Source organism: Apteryx mantelli, chromosome 13 (assembly GCF_036417845.1).
Source record: "Apteryx mantelli isolate bAptMan1 chromosome 13, bAptMan1.hap1, whole genome shotgun sequence".
Classification (NCBI taxonomy): domain Eukaryota; kingdom Metazoa; phylum Chordata; class Aves; order Apterygiformes; family Apterygidae; genus Apteryx; species Apteryx mantelli.
The window spans coordinates 2,120,001-2,147,266 of record NC_089990.1 but is presented as its reverse complement, the minus strand read 5'-3'; the positions used below and the strand labels follow the sequence as shown (position 1 = coordinate 2,147,266).

The following is a 27,266-nucleotide window of genomic DNA, read 5'->3' as shown; positions in this document are numbered from 1 at the left end:
GTGTTCATAAAATAAAATGACATTCTTTTATAAACGAGCTAAAAAACCCTGATCTTTCATACTTTTTTGTTTTATCAAGGAAAACTAATGACTGTGTGTGTTCTTATTTATTCTGCTTTGCAGGGTTATGGTTTCCAACCACAGTACAATGGAGATGAACTCTCGTGCACTTTAAGAAATCTTAGGAGGAGTACTTCCTATAAGTTTAGGGTTTGTACTATATTTTGTTTCTAATTTAATTGTGACTACATATTTCTGGAATTTTAGCATTTTCATGAAACGAAGACCTTTTTCTGTGGAGACTAATTTATCCACAGTAATTTTGGAGTTATAATACTTTCTGGTGAATTATATTATAAAATAGAGGTTTTTTTCCGCACTAGCTAATTTTGTTTTCCTTTTAAATTGTTGCCTTTCCTGTTTTTTTGCATGGAAGAATTTTGTAAATCAGCAAGATACTGCTTGTCATTCAATCAAGCATTTGTTGTATATTCTGTTCATTCCTGAAACAGCTCTTTGCCTACAACAGTGAAGGAAAAAGTAATCCTAGTGAGGTGGTGGAACACAGCACCAATCCTGACAAACCAGGACCTCCAAGTAAACCCACTGTGAAGGGAAAGATCCATTCGCACAGTGTGAAAGTTGCATGGGGTAGGTTAACTTTTGTTGGTGTTGTCTTTGAGTGTTTCTCATAGTTTTGCGTATGTACACTCAGTAAAACAGATTTACGAAAACAGAGGTAAAATTCTTAGACTAATTATTTGTCTCTGCAGAGATCATTATTCTAGGAGAAATACTTAGCATTACAAAAAAAGTTGCAACTCTGTTTTAGGGCTAGTCTTGTTATGGTGGCATTCAGTGCTATTGGCCGTTTTAATAGCCTTGTATTTACTGTGACGCTTAAATAATTTTCATGTGCTCTTAAAATATAAAAGTTTATACCTGAAGTCAGCAAGTTTTTTTTCATGCTCTTCCTCCTGGGTTCATCACAATTAGTAATAGAAAAAAATTACTGATCTGGAAAACACCTTGTGAATATATAAGTATTGTCATAAAATTAAAACTTGAAGGTAGATTAAATTTTATATTGCAGTTTCTGTTTCTGTTTGAATTGAATTTTCTACATGAATGTTCTCTGAAAATGTTGATTACAAAATAATGCATCATCTTCTGTAATTTATTTTAAGATATTGCTCTCTTTCAGAACCACCCAAAGATAATGGAGGATCAGACATTTCTAAGTACTTCTTAGAAATTTCAGAAACTTTAATTGGTAAGCAATCATCTTTAAGTACTAATTCAGCTCATTGTCTAGTATCTAAATATCTGCATTCATTGCTGTAGCAATTATTGTACTGTTTTGCATGGCTACGTGTCTGTTGTATGGTATTTCTTTACATATTTGATCCTTTTGTTTTGATTCTGTGGCTTGACTATTTTCATAATTAATAATTCTGTGAGAGAATTTTCAATGCTGAGAGAATTTTCAATGCTGATTTTTTTTTTTTTTTCCAAAAATTTCCCAATATGAAGTAGTGTCTGTCTTTCCTTAGGAAGTAAATGGGAAATCATATACAATGGTTCCCAGAGAGAACATGTATGTGACCATCTCAAGCCTGGTACTTCATACAGAATGAGAGTTTACTGCATCAGTAAAGGTGGTGAAAGCCAGGTGAGAAAAAACAGATAGATTTGGTCCTGAAAGGTGTTTTTTATCTATGTTTTAGTGAAATGTTGTTTTGTGTTTCTGCTCATATATTATTGCTAGGTTTCTGATGTTCTGACTGTTACAACATCAGCTGTTCCTCCTGGACCATGTCATGCTCCATGCCTGGCAGGCAAAGCTAAGCCCAAGGAAATCACTTTACAGTGGGGTAAGTTCCAGAGTTTCTAAGCAACATGTTTTTCTGATTTTAAATGTCGGAATGAAAATGAAGTCTGTTGAAGTCTTTAAGAAATGTAGCCCAGGTCATTAGTTTTTTAAGAAAGCATAAAACTCACTAACCAACTATGATTTGGTGATGCATACATGTGCAACAATATGGAGAGAGTTAAACATACATAACTGTCTTCCTGTGAGAAGGCTTGCTGGCTGCCTCATTACAGGCTTTTATTATTGGCAATTTAAAAATGAATCTTCATTTTTGTTTTTTTAGCTCAGGAAAGGAGAAAGCAAAAAGTAATGAAGATACAATTTTTTTTTAAGGAAATGTATCAAAAATATCTGGAAGAATCTGAGGAAGGCCATCTTAAATCTACCTGAAAAAAATTAGAAGTTCGTGAAGTGTTCCTGTTCAAATAGGGGATAAACACCTGCGCTCCTGCTTTTAAAATTCATCTGATTTGTAGCTTGAGATGGCCGATTAGAAACTAGTTTAGAGAAAAAGTGGTTTCTGAAATTAATAGCAAAAAAAAAAAAAATTCACTTTTTATTTCATAGGCCCTCCTTCCATAGATGGAGGTTCGGAAGTAACGGAATATGTTATAGAGATGGCAAACTCCGAACAAGATGAACGCAGACAAGTATATCAGGGTCCAGCATCGGAATATGTAGTAAACAACCTACTTCCTGGGAGAACATACTGCTTCTGGATACGAGCAGCAAATAAAGTTGGGGTAACCACTCTGCTGATCAGATTTTGTTATGCAAAGGACAGTAATGGTGCTATTGTGGTTTGCTAATTTCACGTCATCTGCATCGACACTAGATTTCCTAGCGTGGCTTGAATAAATCTTTGCACCCTCTAGTATAGATTGGTGGTGTGGGGAATAGTATGGTACAGAGAGGGTGTGCTCAAATAATGCCAGGTTTGAACAAGACAGGGGGTAGACATTGGTTGCATAGAAGTCTTTCTGAAACAGTACCCTGTTGCTTCTGGAAGCCAGATCCTGACTACAGGGAAAGGGGGAGTTATGAAGCCATAGGGGTGTGCATTAGTGAGAGGATTACAGATATTGTCTATGCCCAGAGCCAATTTGTAGAGTAAACTGTCTGAAAGGAATTTCAAATGGTGCTGTGAAACTAGCTAGCACTGAGTTCTTCTATTTAATTGCCTTTCAAGTTAAAAACATTTTGTTTTCTTCAGGTCATACACTTGAACATTCATTTTTGCTCTACTATTGTTGCTGTATTCATGTGATTGTATTTTCTTACAGTTTGGTCCTCACTCCGACAAAGCAGAGATCTCTACTGCTCCAGGCCCCCCTGATCAATGTTGCAAACCCCTGATAACTTGTAAGACTGCAACTTGTGTCGTAGTTTCATGGGAGGTAGGTTTTAATAATTCTCAGTAATACGCACATTAATATTTGGCCTTTTAGTAGCACACACACAGAAATGGAAGAAATTACAAATATGTAGGTGAAATATTTCAAACACATCTCTTTGCAGTGGCATATACTGTTCTTGTAAATCTTCTTAGCTGTGAATCTCCATCTTAAACTGAATAAGCACAGTGACATTTAAATATCTTCCTCGTGGTATGGTAACTAGCATTATATTGCTAATGTATTTAATTCATCCAAGTGGTAAGAGATCTTGAGTCATTAAAAATTCTAGTCTGAACAGTCTTGCTACTATAGCCACATATTTAGATGGAAGACTTGTAACAAGCTGAACTTACAATCATGCCCTTGGCTGTTGTTGAAGGTCTGAGTTTAAATTTACAGCATGGTTTTAAGAAATCTTCAGGCAGTATGCTGTGGCGATACTAGCTTCAAACGTATGGATACATTATACCAGCACTGTTTAATGCTAGTAAAGAGGCTGAGTATCGGATGTTGAGAAATAAGATAGGTCTCTCAAGAGACCTCAAGTTTTGAACCCCAGTGCTTCTATTCTAATGTCTTTGTTCAGTGTAACAAGAGATCTCAGTTGCATGGCGAGCATGTACATGTATGTAATAGCCGAATGAAAATTTATCGCTTAAACCCACAGAGTCCTGCATGCAATGGTGCAGAAATCAGTGAGTACAGACTGGACTGGGGACAGGTGGAAGGATCAATGCATATTATTTACACTGGCCCTTGCCTGAGCTATGAAGTAAAAGGTCTCACACCTGCAACCACATATTATTGCAGAGTACAGGTATGAAAAGCCTTTTATTATGTGTTATCAAAAAAAAAAAAAAAAAACAAGTACAAACAGTTTGGAGAAATATTTAAGCTAGAGATGGATAAAATTATGTGCTCTTACCTACCAATGCAGTGTAGAGGGTAAGTAGTAGAAGAAACACTTTCCCTTCCCCCCAACCCCTCCTAATGGTATTTATCTAGAAATGAGGTTTAGGCCTAGTGTTGCAATAAATACCGTACATTTTGCCTGATTACACTCATATCACAAAATGGGTGTGATCAGGCACCTTCAGTGTGTTCCCACTGTGCGTTCATATTGCTCGGTAAACGGTGCTTATGTTTAACAGCTACCGCTTACTGTTCTTCCTAGGAAACAGAGTGCTGCAAAGTACACTGTTTTTCACCTATCATTATAACCAAGCAGCACTGCTTGAATCTCGCTCACAAAAGTAAAATCCTGTATTCAGTTCTGGATTGACATGTTTACATTTTATTTAGGAAATTTTCCATGTTCTTCCAAATTGCTTTTAATGACACGTAAAATGGAAGCGTGATGGATGTGACTATCTGATTAGAAAAATGTGGATTCAATAAACAATGCGTGGTCTTTCTTTCAGGCTGTGAATATCGCTGGAGTTGGGTTGTTTGGTGAGATTGGTGTGGTGACAACCCCTGCATCAGTGCCTGCAGCAGTCTCAGTACTGCATTTACTTGAAGAAGATCAAATGGAAATTTCTCTTCCTTTATCAACGTGCCTTGCAATTCAATGGGAAGAACCATGTTGTCATGGGTCAGAGATCACTGGATATAATATAGAATATGGGGAAAAGCAGCTTGTAACTATTGGTAGAAATACAAGCCATGTTCTTGAGAATCTGCTGCCTGACACTCTGTACAGGTGATAATTTATTGTTATATTCTGAAACTGCCTTTTTAGGAGTTTCAATCCATAGCCTAAGGGCAATGTTTTTAAGTTTTATAGCAACTTCATTCAGACGACAGTATATGTTGTGGTGGGTCATTTCTGATGGGCAGTCTTAAGCAAACCAGTCCCTGAGAATGGGATCGGAGAGGTAATCTAAATGGGAAGAAGATAGAAATTCTGCTGGCTTCTAAATAATACTGTACTTTGTGCTGCTGCAGAGAGCAAGAGTTTGTTGCTGATATATTGTAGACAAAACACAAATGCTTGATGAGAACTCATTTCTTAAGTTGATTCTTCTTTGCTGGGACTTGCCTGGCTGTCTTCCCTTGATACTCATAGATTCTGCATTCATTCCTAACACATCAGATAAGGGTCACCGAGTGAAGTACTTATAAACAAATTGGCATACACTATATGTAGGAGAATGAGTTAGGGAGTTCTCTCCTTAGGGTCTACATAGTTAGCAGAGAGGAGGTACATAGTGATTGAAGGCCTTAGTCAATGGAGAGTCAGGTAATTAATTTGGACCTTTGCTCATGACTTGGCCAATTAAGTGTCTGAAATAAGTGATGCGATTATTTTAGTAGGAAATGATGATACTTGGCTAGTTCTGTATCCTGTTTCTGGCATCCTCCAGCGCAGAGTATTATGGGAGAGACAAAGTTGAGAGATTTCTTCATAAAATGATCAGTAACTGCATTTGTCTTACCTCCTGTATATTTTTCAGTTACTTTTTTTTTCGTTCACTAAAATATGTAGAACAGGGGTTTCCTCCAGTTGCCGATACAATAATTGGGCAGCCTTCATGAGAAGTGTGTTACCTAGCATGTGAACATACCAGCAGTTCAGGTGATAGCCTTTACCTTTAGGACGCTAGCAATAAGCCAGCAAGTTCCAAAAATTATTGAAAAATACTTACTAAAGACAAACTTGCATTAAAATATAAAATGTCATTCATACTATGCTGTACAATTCTGCACTATGGTTTTGGTGGTTCTGTCAGATACTCTCTACCATTCTGCCTGTAAGAGCTTTAGATCCCTTATAATCTGTAACACTTTCTTTTTTTCTTCATTGTCTATAATGTTCAACTAATATGCTTTAAAAAAAAAAAAAGCAAATAGCACTTGAATATTAGAATTGGTCTTTCACAGGTGTGACTCACGAAATGGTCTTTTTTAGTACCATAATATTTTTGTTATCTAATAGCACTTAATGCTGGGAAAACTTCATGTAAGTGTCATTCCTGTATATGTTGCATTGCAGTTAGACAGTATGCAATGTATAAACATATGAATTTTTTAAGGGTGGAGGAAGAAGAATAAATGCAGACTTTACATATGTTGCATTATGCAGTTTTTTGCTTTTGTTAAATATTTACCCGATTTACTCAGCAGCTCTAAAAAATAAAATTAAATTGTCATATCCAGAATTAAACCATGATGTTTAGGGGCAAGAGGGAATGCTATGTTAAGGTGGTCATTCTATCTCAAATCTGAGACAATATTCTGGGTTTAGAATTTTTTATTCAGAAGCAATATATACAGTGGGATGATTAGCATCTCACCAAAAGAGGATAAATGTATGGACAGGGTAGGTGTTCTTGTATTGGGCCCTTAGGTTTGGTTAAAGTTCAGTTCAGATTATCGGACGACGTTATCAATGGGAGGCAAGCAGTTCAGGTTAAGGTGATGTTGGAGGACCTGGACACTTGCCCGTTGTGTAGAATAAACCTGAAGTTTTGTTATGTTGGAAAACAATGTAATTATTTTGACTCATTTTGAAATAGATTATTTTTTATAGTTAAAGTTAATTTCTAACTGCTTTTTAATTGTTTTGTTGTTTATAGCCATATTCGCTACAAATTTTAACCTAGTATTTTTTCAGGACTTCAGTAAATTACTCATAACTGCTCTCCTCACATTTCTAGAGTTAGAATACAGGCCATAAACAGCTTTGGAGTCGGTCCTTTCAGTCATTCCATTAAAGCCAAAACAAAACCACTACCTCCTGACCCTCCTCATCTTGAATGTGTGGTCTTCAGCTACCAGAGCCTTAAACTTAAATGGGGTGAAGGTCCTAGCAGAGCTTTAATCACCAACCCTACACAATTCAATTTGCAGATGGAGGACAGGTTTGGCAGGTAAGATAATCAGAACATTAAGGATGTCGTTATTGCTTAACAACTTGATGTTCAGTTTTTAACACATTTTAAGTTTTCTTACTTCTGTTTTCACCAGTAAGTAATGGAAAAGCTCATTTGGACATCATAAGTTTGCTCCTTAAGTTCCATTTTTGCATCACATCTTTCATCCAGAAATGTTGTTAATAGCTGTTGTGCTAGTATTTATTAGTAAGCAGCAGATATTATTTACTAGTTAAATGGTAATATGTTACTGTCTTTCTGTATTGTCAATTTCTGTATTTTTTGAAAATTCTAAAATGAAGTGTGCACATAATAAACATGGAGTTGACAACTGTTCTTTTATCTCGTATATGCAAAGGTCATTCTCTTGGTTGAAATCAAGAATTTGATCATGTAGTTCCAGTGGTAGCCTGTGCCTGACTGTAGTTTAGTGCCTACATGGGTTGAATGAAGGCTTCATGAATTTAAATTAAAAGACTTCCACCAGTATGAATGTTGTGTGTTGCTGGTTTAATGCGCATCATGAACCACTGATGACAATAGCAGAGTTTGAACTGCTTAACATTTCTTAATGCATGTATGTAGTAGGCTGGGGTAAGGGGAAATGTATTGTCACTATTTTTGTAGTAAATTTTGATATGAGGATGTTCACCAGGCTCATCTGCAATATTAACATAGAAATTTGTGATTATTGAGTAACTCTAAGTTGCATATATATATTTTTTTTTCCTTCCAGGTTTGTTACTGTTTATAGTGGTCCTTGTCATACATACAAGGTACAGCGGCTCAGTGAATCCACTACATACTATTTTAAAATCCAGGCATATAACGATGCTGGAGAGGGGGAGTTTTCTGAAGTTTACGCTTTCACTACAACTAAGTCTCCACCAGCATCTCTTAAAGGTGAGCTTATACAGCGCTAGAAACCTCTGTAAGCCATTTGTGTAATATGTTAAATGCACAAACCTGGCTCATTTCCTGATCCAGCCTCTTTCCATGGCCTGTGTGGGGGACAGAACAGAAACTAGCTGTGTTTGAGCATTTTCTTGGTATAAGAAGGGTTTTACTGGCTGAAGACCAGTTTGTGGCCTTCTCCCACACTGTATCCCTTCCACCTCTGACAGTGGGGATATCTCTACCCATTTTCAACTGGTTTCTCAGGGTAGCTGTCATTTGATATCAGTTAACATGTAGGCAAATGAGAACACGATACAAACACATCCACTGATCTTCACCTCATAATATGAATGTTAAAGATCCCCTCTGGAGAAGGTCATTATGAAGATCAGAATGCTAAGTACTTGCAAGAAAATCAGTTTAGTGAACCTCGTTTATAGCATTTAATTTCAGCTCTGGAGATACGGGGATATAAATGACATTCTCCCTAGTGATTTGGAAGCGCTTACTCATCTGGACAAGCATTAGGCTTTAGAAGCTCATCTTGTCAGCTAAAAAGGAAGATAAATGTAACCTACAGTTATTGGAATAATCATTTTATAAGTTTGTCATGAAATATAGCAAAGAAAAAGAAAGTAGTACAAAACAAAAATCTTAATTACTTAGATCTGAATGTCTGTTGTTACCTTTAAGAATGACTGTTACTTCTACATTGTTACCAAATGTATTGGAAAACCCTTCTTAAGGTTTTAGATTTAAATTGTCCAGTCACTTGCACTAGAACTGATACACTTTAAACAGAAAATGTACAAAATCAAAGCATATTTTAAGCCAGAGTGGAAAAAAAGTTCCTTATTGTTAGTGAAACCAGTGAAAAGATGAAGGATTTGAATACCTCTTTGGAGATATTCAAAACCCGACTGGACATGGTCCTGGGCAGCCTGCTGTAGCTGACTATGCTTGAGGAAGGGTGGTTGAACCAGATGATCTCCAGATGTCCCTTCCAACCCCAAATATCCTGTGACTTTAAAAAAAATAAAATAAATAAAGTGTTGTTGGTGTTGCCTGCCCTCTATATTAAGAGAATTTATTTTTAGTTAGAAACAGAATTGTCTAGTTTCTCTTTAGGAGGTGCCAGATGAACTCTTTGAGTAAGAGGTTCATTGCCCACTTAATACACTAACTGTGAATATGAGTCACTGTAATAATTAACAATTTTGGCCTGTTTTCTTTCCATCAAATTGGAAAAGGCAAGAACATTTGTTAAGACCATTGTTCTCTTTCCTAAAATACCAACAAATCACTTTCTTCCAGCACCCAAAGCAAATCAGCTGGAAGAAAACACTTATGAAATCACATGGGAGCCTTTACAACCGATGAAAGGAGATTCCATTGTTTACATCCTTCAGCTTGCTGCTGGGAGAGAGTTTGATCAGGTACTTTTTAATCAATATAATTTTTACTTTGAAATGTAATTTTTACTTTGAAAAAGTATTGTAATAATTATCCTCTTGATTTTTACCAAATCTGATTATATTGTCAATAGTAAGTTTTTCCAAAGCACATTACAATTCCTGTCTTTGTTCAAATGTGTTCAAAGCAGTACTTTTAAATCTCTTCATGCAAATCATGCATTTTTAATCACATCTCAGGAAAGTAATGAATGTTTGGGCATCTAGGGTTGGGCAGATAATGGGTGGGCAGTCTTTTCTGAGTGTTTGTCTTGAGATTAATTTGGTTTACCCAACTGCAGGTACTTTTTTTTAATGTAGAACTTCGTCATTTAATTTTCCTCACACAAGACTGTCATTTCTCCCTGAGCTGCTTGATTGTGTGGTGTGGGTGAGCATAAGCTCTGCTGATGTTCAAAGACTTTTCTTAGCAGTACATGCATGGGCATATACACACTGTGTCCAAATGTGTGTGTGTTTTCTCATTTTCTGTCAATCTTTTGAGACCCTAGGTCCTCATTGTAGTACCAGATGGCAGGCTGTCTTTGTCTCTTGTCTTGGCTACCCTTGTTTTGAGGTTTAATCCGCTCGGTTTATTGTATTTTATTTTGGAAGAACGCTTTCACTTCATTGGCATGGTCTCTCATTATGGAGGGTCTTTCCCCAAAGATTTTCTATATAACGTGGCTTGTCAGCACAGCATCTCATTGCTTCTGCCGCCAGCATAGTAGCACAACCTTCTTCAGCCTTTGAGATTTGCCAGTCATATAGAAAGCAAGTTTTGACTTCCAAACATCACCTGCTCTGGAATGAGGAGTATAGCTCATCCAAGTACACACGAACACGCGTGCTCTTGATCTAAATGGTTTTGAGTTACCAGTTCACAGTTTAGTCTGTAGTCCATAGTCCTCACCTGAAAAGAAACATCCAGCTTTTATCAAACAGAACGGTGCATGTTTCTATAGCAGATTCCAAAGTTTGATTTTTAGAAGATTGGCATCGTCCTTTCATCTGTGCTGAAAGGCTTTGCAGTTTGATACAGTCCTCAGTGGGACTTTGTTGGACAATCCCAAAAGGAACGATGGTAGCTTTACAGCGCAAAGCTAGTGCTACTCACCCATTCAGGACCGTAGTTCACAAATAATGGTGGACAGTAATCCCTTCACCATGTTTAACATTAACAAGTACTGAAATGTCATTTTTTTTAATTCCAGAAGGTCACCAACCCTTGAACCTGATGCATTGAGTGTCAAGTATACCTGCGTGTCTTGCTTGCCTAGAGTTCTGACCACCTTAGCAGATGGGTTCAGTTCCTTTAAACTGGTATCAACATGGTACACAAAGCTTGAGGAAGAAGCCTGACTTCCCTATGGAATGTCTTTGCCTGCCAGTGGCTGCTGCTGGTCACTAGGCTAGATGAACCTTTGATTTGGCCCCATAGTTATGTTCTCCCTGAATTTGGCCTGCCCCCCCCCCTTTTTTTTTCTTTAATCCTAACATTATCCTCCTGCTTGTTTTCTTCAGAGTGTCTGCTTCATAGGCAGGCCAATTTCTGCTTTCTTGTACTCTCCCTTTCCAGTAAAAGCACTTAATAGGAACTAATCTCTGAAGTGAAGGTCTTAATGTTTCAGTTCTATAGTGAGCTTTTGTTCGTACTGTAAAAGCAAATGACTGCAAAGGCAGGCTTGAGAGTCACTGGGAGAGTTGCTTCTACAGAAGTGGGTTGACACTGTTTTAGCCTGTTCTCCCAGCATTTCCCTTGGGTCTTTGATTCTTAAATCTTACGGTCTGTGGTGTCATTGTCTTCGTTAGCCACAGACAGCACTTGCCCCGCGTTTGTCAGCACTGTAGAACTGTGTTTTCTGAGCTCCAAAATCCAGATCTGGGATCTGTCACTGTTCAGTGGAGCGTAATGGGATGCTTTTGATTATTCACTTTTCAGGAAAAAAAAGCTGAGACTTTATTTCAAGATCCATCAAGTTGGCTGGAAGAGAATGACTTCTGGCCATGTCCAGCATTGCCTCTGTCATACAGCAGAATGCTACCTGGAAAGTATCACTTACTGTTTGTAAGATGAATCACATTTAAAGTGGTTCTCCTTCCTCTTGTTCTTATTAGGTATACAAGGGGCCAGAGACGTCATTCCGTCTCACAAGCTTGCAGACAAACTGTGAATATCGGATCAGAGTCTGCGCTGGCCGTCAGTCCCAGGACTCTACTGGATCACAAGAACTGTATGGACCTTACAGTCCCAGTACAGTGTTCTCATCTCAGAAACAAGAGCTGGTTCCACAGTGCGCTGATTTGACGACAGAATTGGCAGAGACTAAGAAGACGTTACGTGAAGAGCGCTTCATTGCTATCGTTCTTCTTTGCGGATTTGCAGTGGTTGCTATTTTATTTGCTGTTGTTATTCAGTACTTTGTGATCAAGTAGACTAGAGCCTATTCAGTACTCAGCTTTTTGTACAGAAGCTATTTCGGGTATTTATGGTTAGTTCTAATTAAAATCTTAGCTGGAAATGTATAGATATGTGCATTTCCACTTTTGCTGCTGGCTAACAGTGAGGCTGGGTTGGCAGATCCTTTCCAAATACTGAACACAGATTTCTTGTAGAAAGGGTAATCCTGGGTCCTCTGTAATCAGGGTTAGCTGTTAATAAAACAGCAAAAAACTGCCTTATCATGCACACTGGTGTGTGTGCACACTCTTCCTCTCTCTGAATTCAAAGTGGGGGCCCTTTGGCCAGTTCGAGAGAGAAGGCATTATTAGAACAAGTCCTTTTAAAGTACAACTAGAGCAGTGGTAGTCAATCAGCAATGTTTAATCAGGTATTGTTGTAGTTTGGTATACATGAAATACAGCAGCACAAATGCTTAAGCTTAGAGCAGTACTGTATTGCAGAACATTACTAGAGCATACCACATTTAATATACTGTAGAAGGAAAGCAGAATATTGACTTTGACTTAGTGATATTACTACTTTACAGTTATTTTAATATTCGGGATTTAGTAATAATCATTTCAAGTGTTAAAGTAGAGGGTGCCAGCATTTTTAGAATTTTAATTAAAATGCTAGACAAAATGTTAGCAGGACGTAATGTACATACAGCGATTGCATTCGTATGTAACATTGCAAAAAAGGCCCCTTTTGTATTGTACATTTCTGACTGAAATGCTTTCTGCTGTTGGTGAGCAGCTGTTGGCCCAATCCACATTTCACTCTCAGTGCCTGAGAGAAAAGTAATTTCCTGTGCTTCTGATTCCATCTTTGCAGTGTTTTCAGAAAAGCACAGGTATTGTCTTTAAGGAGAAAGAGTGCATTTATGATAAATGTTACACTATTTGGCTCAAACTGAGCAAATGTTTTTGTACTATTATTAACCTAAAAATAAAAAGTTGAAACTGCTTTTGGATGCCCTTCTAACTTAATCTGAATTATCAAATTGTACATGAAAGAACTCTTTTTAGATAACATTTATAAAATGTTTTAACAAATTGCTATCCCAGTGGTAGCAGTTTCACATTCCATTGTTTTCTAGATGAGAATGTTCAGTCTGCTATGAACTTTTCTGAAACTTGTCATATTTGTCTAGGGGTTATTTTTGTGGACACTGTGCACTACATGACTGTTCTCGTTAAATCTATTTGCAGATATCTAAAGATGAGTCTGACAGCTGTCTTCTTTATATCAAATATTTTGAAAGCTGGAACTCACAAATTTAGAACATGTTTCAGAATGGGTCTTCCTAATAGCATTGGCATATGCCATAGAAAGTTAGATTTCGCATATTTTGCAGAGACTACAGCTACACTTTATATACATCAGAACAATGCACTTGTACATGGAATGTTGGATGTGATAGTGCTACAGGCTAAGTATTTCAAATAATCAATCACTTTAAGGGTCTTTCTCCTATGGCAGTTGATGAATAATGTTGCGTTATAGTTTGAGGCATTGTGTTGTATTTCAGATGTGGAAAACCTAAATTATGACATAGTATCGCTTAATACTCTTAAAAGTAGATTTATGGTGCAATCTGAAATTAATCTTTTCAAAATGTACTCTTCATTTTGTACTCTATTTATTTTGATTAAAAGTCCTGGAAAATGTATGTTTGAATGTATTGTTCTACTTGTAGCAGAACTTTAAGTTAATCATTTATTATATCATAGAAATCTCTCCCTCCAGTTTTGGAAAGAGTTTTATACAGATATTAGTGTCTTTAGTTTGCAGAAGAGTTTACAATCTGTCTTTATTTCTCTTCATAGCCTACTTTTAGCAAATAAGACTGCCTTCAGCAAATCTCTATTGCCAAAGGGTTATTTCTTTAACTCTTAGAATGAAGTTTGTAGAGATTTATTTGGCAATAATATTTCTGATAATTTTAAAAGATAAATTAGGATTGCAGAGTAAATACTAACAAGTCAGGACTCCTAAAATGTAAAATAAAGTTCTTCTTTAATTGCCACAAAATGTTCATGTTTCCAGGAAAATATACTGGAAAGCCTACCATAATATAGATTTTACATCAACTGTTATCCATTCCAGAATGATATACCCTAGTGGCATTAATGTATTAGGTATCTTTCCATTTTTTCTTGTATTGTAATTTTGAGGTATCTCAAACTTATGTTAAAGCTGCCATGCATTGTATTACTAAATTGTAACTATCAAATAGATAATATATTTAATACAGCCAATAAATAATACAAATGTATTCAAATTTGATTAAAGGGTTGCTGTGTATTTTTGTGGATTTTTAACTTTATTCAGGAGCAGTTTTATCATTTGTGTAGTGTATAATTTAAGTAAGTCGAAGAAACGCATATAGAATGGTTATTAAAGAGCATTAAGGGCTGCCTTAAAAAAAATCTTTCTGCAGGAAAAGTTATTTGGGAGAATTCCAGGATGAAATCTGCCAGGGTCCATACATTTTATCTCTGGATGAAGAAGGTGTTCCAGATGGATGTCCCGTACAGTTTTGGCAACTTCAGTATTATCAAAGGGGACATATCCTCACTCACCGCGCCCGCCACCCGCTGCACCTCTGGGGACACTTCTGCTGCCGGTTTTCAGACTCGGTGCAATGGAAAGAGCAGGACACCTGGAGTCGCTGCCAGGGTTACACTGTTAATGCCCCGGACTCTTCTCGAGGAAACCCGATTTATAGTGGAAGCGGAGGGGATGCTGTGCGTCTGTCAGTTCACTTCGGGTTCCAGCCAGAGGAAACACTTGCAAGGCAGAGGAGGAAAATGCAAACTGGCTCTTTCCTTCCAGTCACTTTTGTCCTGAAAATGAATTCAAAGCAGTGAATTTACCACTGCTTTGATTTCATTTTGTCCTGTGCCATGAAGGGTGTATAGACTTTTGTTTCTTAAAGAATTTTTTTTTTTATCCTGCCCTCAGAACTCAGCCAGGGGCTGCAGAAACAGCTTTATGTGGTGCTCAGCCACATCAGTGAAGTCAACGGTGCTGCTTTACTTCTGCGAGCCTGGGGCAGTACATCCTGCCAAAATGACGAGTTCCAACCTTTGCAGGTCATCCTTCCTAGGAAGCTGGTATGGGGACACCGGGACTGAAACCCGTGTTGAACAGCAGATGGTTGCAAAGGGGCATACTGAAATTCAGCACTTCTTCTGAAGTTCTGTTTAGCTTTCAGTAATTTCCGTAAATGCTTTTCCCAGAAAAGAGTCAACGCCTTCCACTTGCGTCTGCACTATTAGGTTTTTATTTTTCTTCAGAAAGAAAGAAGGGGGAGGGATAGGAAATGATGTATATTATGCACTGGGGTGTGTAAGCCATATACCTTGTGTGACCCAGAAGGGAGTTATTCTGCTCGGCTGTGGGTCTGTCAGGTGTTTGTCACCGCAGTGTGGTGCTCCAGTTTTGGGTACTGCTCTTTCAGGAAGGGGCAGACTAACAGGAGAGATTCCAGAGGATTGCGTGGACAGTGGTCCGGAGAGAACCCGTGTGGCTTGCAGAAGAAAGTCCATGCATGTGTGTGTTTCTAAAGGACAGAACGCCTCCCAGCAGGCAAAAGGCTGTCTCCAAGAAAGAAGGGGGGATAATTTCATTCTGCCTGAGGGGGAATGGGCTTTCATTTCCAGCAGGGATGGATGTTAAAGCAAACTTTCTACAGGTAAGGATAGGAAACCACTGGAAGAGATACCAGGAAAGTAGTACAGTCTCCATCACTGCAAGTTTTAAAGTCAGGCCTCCACAGAATTTCTTGCAAAAGTAATTTCTCGTGAAAGTAATTTCTCACCAGGCTCTGCAGAGGTAGACTTGCTTTAACACAATATTGTCCTCCTGGTTGCTGGCAGATGTGTTGGTCTGGGGGACCAAACAGCGCGATTCCTTGAGCCCTTTCCTGTGAGGTTAGTAGAGTCGGGGCAGACCATGCATTGGTGATCTGGACTCCCTGTTTGCCTCTCTGCCTGACAAACAAGGAAGATGGGCAAATACCTCCTGCTCTTGCTTCCCTCCCCGGCGATCTCCGGTATCTGTAGTTTGTCCCTTCTCTATTCGGATGAGCTCTCAAGGCAAGGACTGTTTATTGCTAGGCATTTGTGTAGTGCTTAGCAGAGATGGGGCCTGACTTTGCTGAAAGCTAGGTATAGTTTGAATAAAGAACAGAATAAAAGACTGAAAATGAGGGAAGCCGCTCAAGAGACCTGAAGGGTGAGTAATAAATCAGTCTTTGTGAAGGAGGCAATGCTTTCACAGTCCCAACAGGTAAATAGTTTCCTATTGCTTCCCTTTCAGGTATCTTACAGATTATATTCCTTGTATTTATTTGCTGAAAGCAAGCAGCTGGACTGGCTTTAACCTCAACTTTATCTTTCTTAGCTTCTGTAGGAAGAAAATAATGAATTATGTTTCACGAAGCCTGTGCTTAACAAGGTCCCTGGTCCAAAACACTGAGGAACAAATCCCTTAAACAGGAGCTTTGTGGACAGTTAAGCCTGCAGATGTGGCTGGTAAGTTCACTTAAGAGAAAGCCCAGCCTCTGCCAGTGTCTGCCCCTATTTGCAGAAATAATTTGAATCCACTCTAACCCTCCTAAAATGTCATAAATATATCTCAGGAAACATCTAGTGAAAAGTAAGTCCTCACATTCAAAGGACAGCCTTAAAGCATGTTCCAGTCAGCATGTGCATAATCTACCTGGATTTTAACCCATGGCACAGCATATTGGCTGGTAAAATACTTAGGTTGCTAGAATTAAATCAACGCTGAACAGTTTACATGAAAGAACCGAGTTCTGTACTTTCAGAAGAAACCTTCTCACTCCTGGTCAGGCTCCTGCAGTGCCAAGTTTGCTTGTGGTGCAGGATTTTGCTCATTGCCCGTCTGTATTTCTGTGACATGACATTGTAAAGTATTGGGTTTATAGAAGCCCCAAGGTAGAAGAGAAGCATGGAGACGAGGTTGAAATACTGCGTGAGGTCGTACAGGATGATTTCAGTCTGGGCGAAGAGGATTCGGCCGATATGGAACGGGAGCCAACACAGTACAAAGGCCAAGACTACGACAGCTAGAGGAGGAAGAGAACAGAGTTTAGTCATTTTGAGCGTAGTTTCTTCTGCTTCTTTAAACTATTTAATGCCTGAGACATCAGCTTGCAACATTTACCCCTGCAAAGATGAGACCTCCTGCTCTGAGCAGCTCCAGTTGTGCTGTGGTTACTGGTGACCTCAAGCAACATGGGTTAAGGTTGCACACAGAAGTGATTGCAATTAAATAGGACGCTCTGCACCCGTGTTGCCCAGTGGAGATAAGGAATCAAATCGGCCAGGGCAAAGCAGCCCCAGGCCTGTGCTTAAATTAGGAGCTACTGCCCTCTCTTCCTAAAAACATGAGTCATCATTGAAATCCTGCTATGGGTCTCAGGGGGGAGGAACAGGGGAGGTGTGGGGAGATGGAGAAGGGGAGCAAACTGCAAAGCAAAGCAGTCGAGGAAGCTGGGGTCTGGGAGGTGCCACGAGACACTGAGGAAGAGGAGGGAAACCAGAGCACCTAATAAGCAAAGAAAGAAACTGGAAGGAAACAGCCAACGAGTAGTGATGCTGCACTGTTCTGCTGTGGTCCGTTTTCCTGCAGGTATCTGTAGTCGTGGGTGCTGCTGGGTCCCTGCCGAAAACGCGTCTCTGGTGCCTCGGGGGGGGTTGGGAGGGAGAGGCTGGCGGGATGGGGAGAATTCATGTAGGGAACTGAAAAGAGACCTATTTTGTGTTCTGGCCCTGGGCTAATCTTTGGAACATTTTCCGTTGCAGAAAGATACCAAAAAGGTCCGTGAACTGCTTGAGGCCTGGCAGATCGGTCCTTTGGCCCCCACCATGATGCCCGGCACCGGCTCCACTTTGGAAGGGTGAAAGGCCGGACAGAGGCACCTCTCCCGTCGTGGTGAGTGCGCACCCAGGCCAGGATGCTCGCGGTGGGACACCCAGGATACACCACCTTGTTCCGTAGCAGCTGCTGGGGGCGGCTCTCGGATGTGCCGTAACGGGGGGGGAGGAGAGCCAAAACCTTCTGCGTTCAGTGAATCTGCCCCAAGCCGCAGGTATCGGCCGGGGCAGAGTAAAGATCACATTCAACTAAACCCAGACACACGGGTAGTTACCATCCTGGCCAAACCTGAGTCACTATATATTTTATATATAAAAATTGTATATAGAGAGAGTCACTCTGTATATTTGGCAGGGAAAGCGGCTTTAAAACCTTTCCTTGCTACAAGAGGGGAAGCGCTTGGTCTGGTTCTAAGTCACAGAATTTTCCCATTTCTTTACTTTAATCCTACAGGGTCGGAGGTGGGGGGTAGAAAAGAGGAATGGGGTCTCAAAACAAGCGGAAGCCTCGCTGATTTGCTGCCCTTCAGTTCTAAAACGCTCTTACCCAGCATTTTGACCGTCTGCATGTGGTACCTTTTTCTGCTCGCAGCCTGGCGCCCCTGCAGCAGCCGCCGCTGGCTTCGCCGCAGCTTTCTGCAGATGAGCCCGTAGAGCAGGGTCAGGCAGAGCATCGGCAGGAAGAAATAAACGGTGGAGACCCAGGCCATGGTCTCCAGCAGCCCCGTGCGGGCGGCGCGCTCCGTGGGCTTGCACTCCCGGCTGCCGCGGCGCTCTTCCACCCCGAAGAGGAAGAGGACGGGGCCGGCGCTCAGCAGGGAGCAGCCCCACAGCGCCAGGATGACCCGTTTCGCCCGGCGCTTCGTGACGGCCGCTTTGGCTCTCAGGGGGAAGCAGATGGCGAAGTACCGCTCCGCGCTCACCGTGGTGATGTGCAGGATGGTGCAGTACGTGCACGTTTCGCTCAGGTAGACTAAGAACTTGCAGAGAAAATCCCCCAAAACATACGGCCTGTACTTCCAGATCCGGTAGAGGTCCGAAGGCAGGCCAAGGAAAATCAGGGTGTCCGACAGCGCCATGCTGGACAGGTACATGTTAACGGTCGTTCTCATTTCCTGCGAGCGTTTGAAAATCAATATTGTTACCAAGTTCCCAGAAACGCCGAAGAAAAACAAGAGGACGGAGATTATAGTCACAGGCACCAAAATATGGATGTCGAACAAGGAAAAAGACTGGTCTTCATAATAGTCTGTGTCATTTCTGGAACGGCTGTAATTGGAGATGGAGCCCATTTCTGGCTTCAAAGCAAAGGGAAGGGCTGGCTTTGTGTATTCTTTCGACAGGAACCGGATTCACGACAAGAAAGAGGCATGTTTTGTCCCGAATGTCCGTCCACGTGCCAGTGAAGCTGCTACACGACGGTTCGTAAGTGATCAGTTAAAAAAAAAATCAAAATGGTGTTCATAAACATCTAGCGAATGAAGCTAAATACGTAAATGATGATTAGTCCATTTTATGAGAATGTGGAGGAATATTAGATTTCGTGCATCCAGCATTTTCTAGACATAACCTTTTAAAACCAGTATTTACCATTATAAAGCAATATTTACCATTCCTGTTTTTACCATTAGCTTCAGAGTGATTAGAAAAGTGCCAATTTTTACTTTTCCTTTCAAGTCCTGTGAATCCCACCGAGTGCATGGCTTTCGAGATGGATCTGGTGCCATCGCCAGAGATGTGTCACAGAGTAAGCGCGAGGAGAGGCCGTCCACCCTGGCACGAGCAGGACAGGAAAAGCCCTCCGGATCTATTCGGCGGTTTCCCAGATTCTTCCAGCGCTTGCAAGCAACAGGGAGTGGAAACGTTTAGGCTGAGAAGAGCGTTTCCGCGCGGCTCTGCCAGTGAGCGGGGAGGTTTGCGGATGGTCCCGGCACCGGGAAGACGCTGGACGCTTCCACCACAACGTGCAGAAGGACTTTTCTGCCTTCGGCGACTTAGGTGCTCTTTGTGCCGGGAGGTTCCCGGGGCAGCTGGAGTTCCCCGCACGACTGCCGAGGAAACGGGTTGCGGCACTTCTTTGATTTTTTGTCGTCCTTTCCGGCGCGTGCCCATTATGCGGCAATCCATCTTCGTCCCCTCCGTCTGCACGCCGCTAATGAGGCGGTGCTAAACACGCACGCTTCGCCCACGCTTTTCTCCTTACGCTGCAAAAACTGCCATCGGTTTCCAGGTAGGTTGGAACAGTTCTTTGACACGGGAAATTTAATTAGCCCATTTGGGCCAGTTATATAATTTTCCACTGTGCTGTGTTTACCTAAGGCCTTTCCCACTTGAGCTCCTCTTCGGCGTATGCCACGGAGCGAGACATGTCTGCTGACAGTGTTTTAACGAGATTATTAAGCTAGGATGGGAAAGTCTTTATTTCAACATCAGTCTTCAAAAGGAGACAGTCTGACACTTAGACCTGATTTACTTTCCACTTCAGAAAAGAGCAGAGGTTATGAGCCGGTTAAGTGCCAGCGTGGGGGAGGCAAGGGGAAAAGCGGGCCAAAGCTAGCGAAAACACGAGGGAAAACTCGGGGAAGCTGGAGATTAACTGCACGCCGCCGGGAGGGAGCAGCGACGCTCAGCACCAGACACGATGTGTCCTGCCGCGGTCCGAGGAAATTCCGATATTCCCTGAGACCTCGGTCGCTGGCAGGGAGCGAGCGGGGTACCCAGGGCAAAAACAAACCCCTTATATTCGGTTCTCCTCGGAGCTGTACCCTTTGCAGTCCGTCCTGTCGCAAAGGCAGTTCGGGAGCCAGCGCGCTGTATAACCAAGCAGTTATTTTGGGGGGGTTTGGGCTTGAAAGGTCAGCGCTGAACACAGGCATGGCGTTACGCTGACGGAGCTTCGGTTTTAACGCCAGGGAGACTTCTGCTGCCACTTCCAAGAGGTGCGGGCGCTGCCTGTGCTTTTCCAAAGCCGGTCACGGATTTAGGCACCTAAATACCTCAAAAAAAAAAAAGAAAAGAAAAGCAACCCATTTGCAAAGGCTGCACCTCAAACACCCCTGTAACAACTTTCCTAAGAGAAAAAAGGGCCCCAAGGGCCTCTGGCCGCTCTCCCTGGTAGACCTGGAGTCCGCCACCAATGTGCAGTATCGTCCCCCTTTTTTTTTTTTTTTTTTTTGGTAACAGATCAGGAATAAATGGCAGCGGCAGCAGATGACCGGGTTACGCTTAGTTTCAGCCTAACCCGCTGCCTGCGTCCAGTCGGTGGTGAGCTCCCCTCCCCCGCCTTCCTTAAGGAGGAAGAAAAGCGGGTTTTGTTTGCTGTTGAAGGCCGGCGTCTGGAATTCGTCCTCCGTCCCCTCCGAGCAGGATGTTTTTGTGCAACGCGCTATGACTCATGAAAGTCAAATGACTCGGCCTCCGGAGGAGCCAGCGCAGAGCCGGCCAGAGCGCCGGGGCAGCGCGGCGCTCACGAAGCCGTGCCTCCAGCGCTCGCTCTTCGGTAGCGCTGGGAATACTGACAACCTAAAAAGTTGCCGTTTAACTCATTTAATGAGGTAACACCGGCTGCTCCTCACTGGGCGAACGGGGTCGGTTCCCCGCAGCCGCAGACCCGACCTGCCGCCTTCCCGTACTGCCCCGCCGGCCTCCACTGCCCCATCCGTGAAATGGGCGCAGCGGCAGCGTCCCGCCCGCCCCGCTGCCTGCGAGGCACCATGGGGCTGCTAACGGTCGGTAACAGAGACAGCTCAGGCAGAAAACCGTGCTTAAAAGTAATTTTATTTAAAATAAGTGATTTTCTGCATCACAGAAATGTATTAAAAAACAAAAAGAGACGTTTCTGAGCAAGTCTTGGGCTCGGGGGGGGGGGAAGGGGGCTCCCCGCCCCGGCCAGGCCCCGTCGCCATGGCGACGCCCCGCGCGCGCCGCCGCCGCCGCCGGCCCGGTCACGGGATCGGCCGGGCCCCGTCGCCATGGTGACGCCGCGCGCGCCATCCGCACGCGCCGCCCCGCCCCGCCGCCCTGGTCACGGGACCGGAAGGCGCCGCGGCGGCAGAGCGGAAGCGATGGAGCCGGCGAAGATGGCGTCTCCCAAGAGCGCGCCCAAAGACGCGCAGGTACCGGGGCCGCGGAGGGGCGCGGGGGGGATCGCGGCCGGGCCGGGCCGGGCTGATGCGATGCGATGCGATGCGGGCGGTGCCGAGCGCTGCCTCCCGCCCCGCAGGTGATGGCGCAGATCCTGAAGGACATGGGCATCACGGAGTACGAGCCGCGCGTCATCAACCAGATGCTGGAGTTCGCCTACAGTAGGCGGCGGCGGCGGCGGCGGGGGGGTGCCGGGGCCGAGGGGATCAGGGAGGTGACAGGGCTGGGGGGGGGGATTGGGGAGGCCTGTGGGGCCTGGGGGGATCAGGGAGGTGACAGGGCCATGGGAGAGATCAGGTAGGTGACAGGGCTGGGGGGGATCAGGGAGGTGACAGGGCTGGGGCGGGATTGGGGAGGCCTGTGGGGCCTAGGGGGGATCAGGGGGATGACAGGGCCAGAATGAATCAGGGGGATCTGTGGGGCTGGGAGTGGGGATCTGGGGGTCCGCAGGGCCGGGGAGGGATTCAGGGGGTCCAGGTGCAGTGCGGGGCCCCAGGCGGTGTCGCAGGAGGGACACGCTGGAGCCGGGCGCAACCAGGGATGTGGCCCTGGGGGGAAGTGCCCACATAAATGCTGAATGGGAAAAGGGAATGGTGCCCTTCAGAGCTTTTCCTGGGTGGCGCTTTCACTGTCAGTCTTTAAACATAGTTTTGAAGAAAGCAGTGTGGTGTAAGTTCTTGGTTTTTCAGTCATAAATAGGGAGTATCGAAGAAAAAAGTTGTTTGTTTTTTTTTTAACTTTTAGTTCATTCTTAATGAGAGACTCTGTTTCCCAAAGGATATGTGACTACTATACTAGAAGATGCAAAGATTTATTCAAGCCACGCTAAGAAATCTAGTGTCGACGCTGATGACGTGCGATTAGCGATCCAGTGTCGGACGGATCAGTCATTTACATCTCCGCCTCCAAGAGACGTAAGTAAAATTATATTTGTAACTTCAGAACATGATAATAAAACCACAGATGGGAGCGTAACCATGTCTCTTCAGTTCTTGTTAGATATTGCAAGACAGAAAAATCAAACGCCTCTGCCATTGATAAAGCCTTATTCTGGGCCCAGACTTCCGCCTGACAGATACTGTTTAACAGCTCCAAACTACAGGCTTAAGTCCTTGCAGAAGAAGGTAAGGGTTCTGCGTAGCGTTGCGTTTGCATTTGACAAGGCACCTGATCATTCACGTTGTCAGGAATGTTCAGGCAAATTTTTCACATCTCTGAAGGATACGTGCATGCGAATGCTGACCTGTGCCCACCAAAATATCGTCTGAAACTAAGTCAGTGGTGCTTGTCTCTCGGAATTTACAAATATTCTTACTGTTAATAATTTCAAATGTAAAGTGTATAAGAAAATGGATCTATGATTCTTTTTAGCCTTACAACAAAATTCTTCAAGTTTTATAACGGCTTGTAAAAGGCAAAATTAAGGTTTAGATTTTTAGAGAGTATTTTCTACTTCTTATACCTTAGATGTTATTTTCAGTTTTAGAGGGAAAAGATTCACTGTGCTTGCTGAAAAATACTGACTCCCTCCATCTGTAATATTTTATCTTTATTTCTCCCATTTTAAAGAAGTATTTCAACAGATGAGCCTAACGTTATATTCCAGATATTGATATGGGATATGTCTTAGTGCTAGATATAGAATAGAAGATTAAATACTGATTAAAAAGTTCTAGTTATTCTTTTCCATAAAAATTAATGATTGTCCTGAATATTGTCTGTCAGATCAGGTATCTGCTGATCTTGGGCATTATGTCAAGTCTGTGATCTGCCGAATTATAATCTGTGAAAGCTGCCTAGGCAAAGCAATTCATATATGCTGTACTTCAATTTATGAGAAGTTTAGAGGAGTCAGCATCATGTTTAAAAAAATAAAATTTGGGTTGATTTCCAGAGTGCAGAGCTCTTGGTGATCAAGAGTGCCTGATTATATATTGCTGGTGCTCCTTATTATCGGACGGAAGGTCCAGTTTTTATTTTATCTGGTCCTGATGAAGGTCTGTGTGTTCCTCATGGGGTTTTGCTTCCACAAGGTACCTTGTAGAGTTGTTTACACCACAAAGAGCTTGAGACCTTCTGTGTTGGAATACGTTGACATAACCAATTACTGCTGTGAAATAGGCTATCTGTGGTTTTGCAGGAGGAACCACTTCTTTTTTTCATGTTAGGAATTGTTCATTTCTAACGTGATGCTAAATTAAATATTCTCTCTTGACAGGTCTCTTCCTCTGCAGGAAGAATAACAGTCCCTCGCTTGAGTGTTGGTGCTGTAAGCAGCAGACCTAGCACACCTACTTTAGGTAAGAAAGAGCTCGGTTGTGGTTTCCCATGTTGATTTTGTGAAGGAAAAGTTTTGAGGAGTATTTTAAAACCTTCTTCAACTCTTGGGTGCCATCTGAACGTAGTATCATTGTTAACACTTAACATCCCAACTTAAAAAAAAAAAAAAAAAGTAATTTCAAACATCATTTTAACTTGGATATGTTTTTATGTTACTGGCCTTCTATATTTTTATTCCTGTATTTCTTTTAACTTCTATATATGAAGAGACCATTCAAGAAGCAGAAATAAGTTTGATATTTTTTTCCTCAATGTAAACGATATGCTAAACTGTTAATAGCACTAAACAAAATCCATTTTTCTAAAAGGTTCACAAAATTTGGTCTGAGCATTTACATTTACATTTGTGAGTGTGTATGTTTGTTGCTAGTCTGGGATTTCATTGGTCATGAACAAATGTGCAGTTGCACCTGAAAATCTGACCAGTGTACATCCAGTATCAATGTGTTCCTATGTTTTTCTTATTTCTTTGAAAATAATAGATTCCATGTTGAAAGCAAACTTATGAGTGCAAGTTATTTGTTTTCTTACAATCTTTTGCCTGGGTTGTTCTAAATTTTAGGTACGCCTTCAGCACAAACAGTCTCTGTGTCAACAAAAGTTGGCACTCCAGTGTCGCTGACTGGTCAGAGGTTCACCGTACAGATCCCGTCTTCTCAGGCAACAGTCAAATCAGGTAACACAGACGCTATAAAACACCGACTTCTCAGATCAGTGCCACTTTTTTGTTGTTCTTTTTAGCAGAACAGAAAGTAGTTTATAGTAATAATGTGCAAAAATTATTTCACTTTCTCAGTTTTTAAATATTACTGGTCTTTGCAATAGCGGCTAATTGCGTTTCCTCACATAAGACAGGCACTCCCGTCTTTGGTCATTCCGGTAGCTTCTAGTTTTAATTCATATTTCTAACACTGTGGTGGTGACCAAAATATCTCGTGTTTCAGACAGCTTTTCCTTACAATTTAACAACTACCACCTCTGTGCTCGCTCGCTCGCTCTCGCCTGTTTGCTTGCCCTGCTAGCTTTCTCCTGTCTTCTGTTCTTCTGCACTCGCGGTATTGCTTGTTAATGTAAGCAACAATTTGAGGCTGCTTTTGTCTTAATACAGCTGTAAAAAGAGTATTGGTGCCTAAAATTCTAAAATGGTTATTATACATGACATTAAACTGGTGCAAAGATTTATAAGCACTGATAATTGTTGTAAAAAGTGACTCCAAAAAAGCCTTAGCAGCTGGGGTGCTAACAGTAATAAAACTCGAGAGAAATGGGGTTTCCATTGTGCTGGTAATGCCTTTGAAGTGTTACAGAAGAAAAAAAGAATTTTGGCACACAACGTTGTTTTCTGACAGAAGACTATTACATGTTTCGCAAGCTTGACAGGAATACTTTTTTGTTGGTCTTGAAGTGTGGGAAGATCAGCTGTTGTTTTTCTCTCGGTACATTTAATGACTTCTTTTTTCTTTACAGCCACACCAACAACTCCGACAGTTCAGAATGTTCTAATTAATCCTTCATTAATTGGTCCAAAGAACATTCTTATTACTACAAATATGGTATCATCGCAGAATACATCTAGTGAATCAAATCCCTTGAAAAGGAAGCATGAAGATGATGATGACTATGATAATTTGTGAAGAGACTGTCTGGTCCGCTTCCTTTCTTCAGAGCTGTGATTCATATTGAGTCTGATTGATAGGGTATTTGCTAAATGTTCTTTGTAAACTGTATGATAGCATGTAAATATTCTGTTAATACGCAGTTGGTTATAGAGTGAGAGAAAGATTGTTGCCCTGTGGAAAGACTAAAAAGCAGCTAATCTTTTTCTGTGGTCTGTAACGTCTTTTAGACCTCAATAGAAATGGTCAGAAACTGGTCACTGTTGCACAGGAGCACAGTCTTCACGTCTCTTCTGTCGCCTGTATTTCGGACAGAAGCGTCTGTGGCTTTGCAGACTGGTGAGCCAGGTGCTTTTGTAGTACTGTACTGTGCCATGTAAAAATAATTTTTAGAAAGCACTGGGTATTGTAGAATCTGATATAGATCCTTAATTTCAAATCAAGTAAAAAACAGAAAACAGAGTCCTTGGTGAGGAGGGAAATATCCAGGGAATATTGGCCTTCTTTTCCAAATGCGTTTACTGCTTCTAGATTGTGTTACTTCTATACTCTCTTCTCCATATGCAGTTTTAATACGTGTGAAGATTATCTCTTACAGTAGAAATACAGACAAAAAGTAGAGGATGGGTTTTCTACAGAATACTTGCTTAGTTTGACCTCCGTTATTCATAAATCAGTGATTTCAGTTGGCCTTAACTCCCACAGCAGTATACACATGACTTAGTGGAAGAGGTAGAAGCACAGCTATGGTTTGTTCTTTATTTGTTTCCAAAGAGTGTACCTGTATCAGTCATCAATTCATTAAGCTGGAATTTATATGTGCGTTCAATAAAACGTCATTAACAAACATCATGGTGCGCAGGAGGATCCGACTAAGGGCAAAGGGGAACGTGCTGTTTTTCAAGAGCAAGTTGCTTTTGTTCTGTATTAAGATCCCAAGTGTTGGATACTGAAACACCAGAACAAATTTAACATGTTTTTATATATTACAAAATAAACAAGTGGTGTGGTTTTTTAATAACTGCTCTTTGTAACCGTTTTGCCTCGTACTGCTTCCTTACGGCCTTTCTCATGCTCAGCATGGCGTAAGCTGGGCTGGGCGCTCTGCGGTGTGAGTGCGGGTTCAGGTGCAAACCTTAAGCTGCTCCTTCCTGATGGGGCCTGGCAGGAGCGACGGGGGGCAGCTTGCAGCGTCCTGCAGAACGAGCGCTACCTCCTCGCGAACGGGGTTGTTGCATGAGTGAACGTGACTGACGGACACCCCCCCACACACACACACTTCACGCGTGGCTCCCTCCCCTTGCAAACGCTGACGCCGCCGC

The 27,266-nt window shown here is 42.0% G+C and overlaps 3 protein-coding genes across 3 annotated transcripts in view; 2 read left to right on the top strand and 1 right to left on the bottom strand.

Moving 5' to 3' along the window:
• The window catches only part of LOC106491126 (fibronectin type-III domain-containing protein 3a-like), a 55,144-nt gene extending 40,930 nt beyond the window's left edge, over window positions 1-14,214 (top strand). Inside the window, exons 15-27 of the mRNA XM_067303910.1 lie at window positions 124-210; window positions 513-651; window positions 1,205-1,273; window positions 1,554-1,672; window positions 1,769-1,874; window positions 2,441-2,616; window positions 3,157-3,270; window positions 3,938-4,087; window positions 4,692-4,972; window positions 6,930-7,142; window positions 7,882-8,048; window positions 9,357-9,478; window positions 11,612-14,214. Of these exons, the coding sequence (XP_067160011.1) occupies window positions 124-210; window positions 513-651; window positions 1,205-1,273; window positions 1,554-1,672; window positions 1,769-1,874; window positions 2,441-2,616; window positions 3,157-3,270; window positions 3,938-4,087; window positions 4,692-4,972; window positions 6,930-7,142; window positions 7,882-8,048; window positions 9,357-9,478; window positions 11,612-11,929 (2,061 nt within the window). The 3' untranslated portion in view covers window positions 11,930-14,214. The remainder of the gene's footprint in view (window positions 1-123; window positions 211-512; window positions 652-1,204; window positions 1,274-1,553; window positions 1,673-1,768; window positions 1,875-2,440; window positions 2,617-3,156; window positions 3,271-3,937; window positions 4,088-4,691; window positions 4,973-6,929; window positions 7,143-7,881; window positions 8,049-9,356; window positions 9,479-11,611) is intronic.
• A 2,527-nt stretch (window positions 14,215-16,741) lies between these two features.
• On the bottom strand, window positions 16,742-19,137 carry LOC106491123 (growth hormone secretagogue receptor type 1-like). Its single transcript, XM_067304407.1, has 2 exons — window positions 18,393-19,137; window positions 16,742-17,034 (listed from the first exon to the last, which is right to left on the bottom strand). The coding sequence occupies exons 1-2, from the start codon at window positions 19,135-19,137 to the stop codon at window positions 16,742-16,744; spliced, it is 1,038 nt and encodes a 345-aa protein (XP_067160508.1).
• Window positions 19,138-21,883: 2,746 nt separating this feature from the next.
• TAF9B (TATA-box binding protein associated factor 9b) lies at window positions 21,884-26,978 on the top strand. The gene is made up of 7 exons (XM_067304126.1): window positions 21,884-21,960; window positions 22,068-22,149; window positions 22,766-22,902; window positions 22,978-23,112; window positions 24,207-24,288; window positions 24,891-25,004; window positions 25,796-26,978. Exons 1-7 carry the CDS (start codon window positions 21,910-21,912, stop codon window positions 25,960-25,962), a joined length of 768 nt encoding a protein of 255 aa, XP_067160227.1. The 5' UTR covers window positions 21,884-21,909; the 3' UTR covers window positions 25,963-26,978.
• Window positions 26,979-27,266: the final 288 nt, after the last annotated feature.

Bases quoted from the DNA above. Each gene is read 5' to 3' on its own strand.
- TAF9B (XM_067304126.1), top strand. From the start codon at position 21,910: ATGGAGCCGGCGAAGATGGCGTCTCCCAAGAGCGCGCCCAAAGACGCG. The intron at 22,150-22,765 runs GTAGGCGGCGGC...TGTTTCCCAAAG, and splicing joins GATGCTGGAGTTCGCCTACA to GATATGTGACTACTATACTA. The intron at 22,903-22,977 runs GTAAGTAAAATT...ATGTCTCTTCAG, and splicing joins CATCTCCGCCTCCAAGAGAC to TTCTTGTTAGATATTGCAAG.
- LOC106491123 (XM_067304407.1), bottom strand. From the start codon at position 19,137: ATGGGCTCCATCTCCAATTACAGCCGTTCCAGAAATGACACAGACTAT. The intron at 17,035-18,392 runs GTAAGAGCGTTT...TTCCTCCTCTAG, and splicing joins GCAGACGGTCAAAATGCTGG to CTGTCGTAGTCTTGGCCTTT.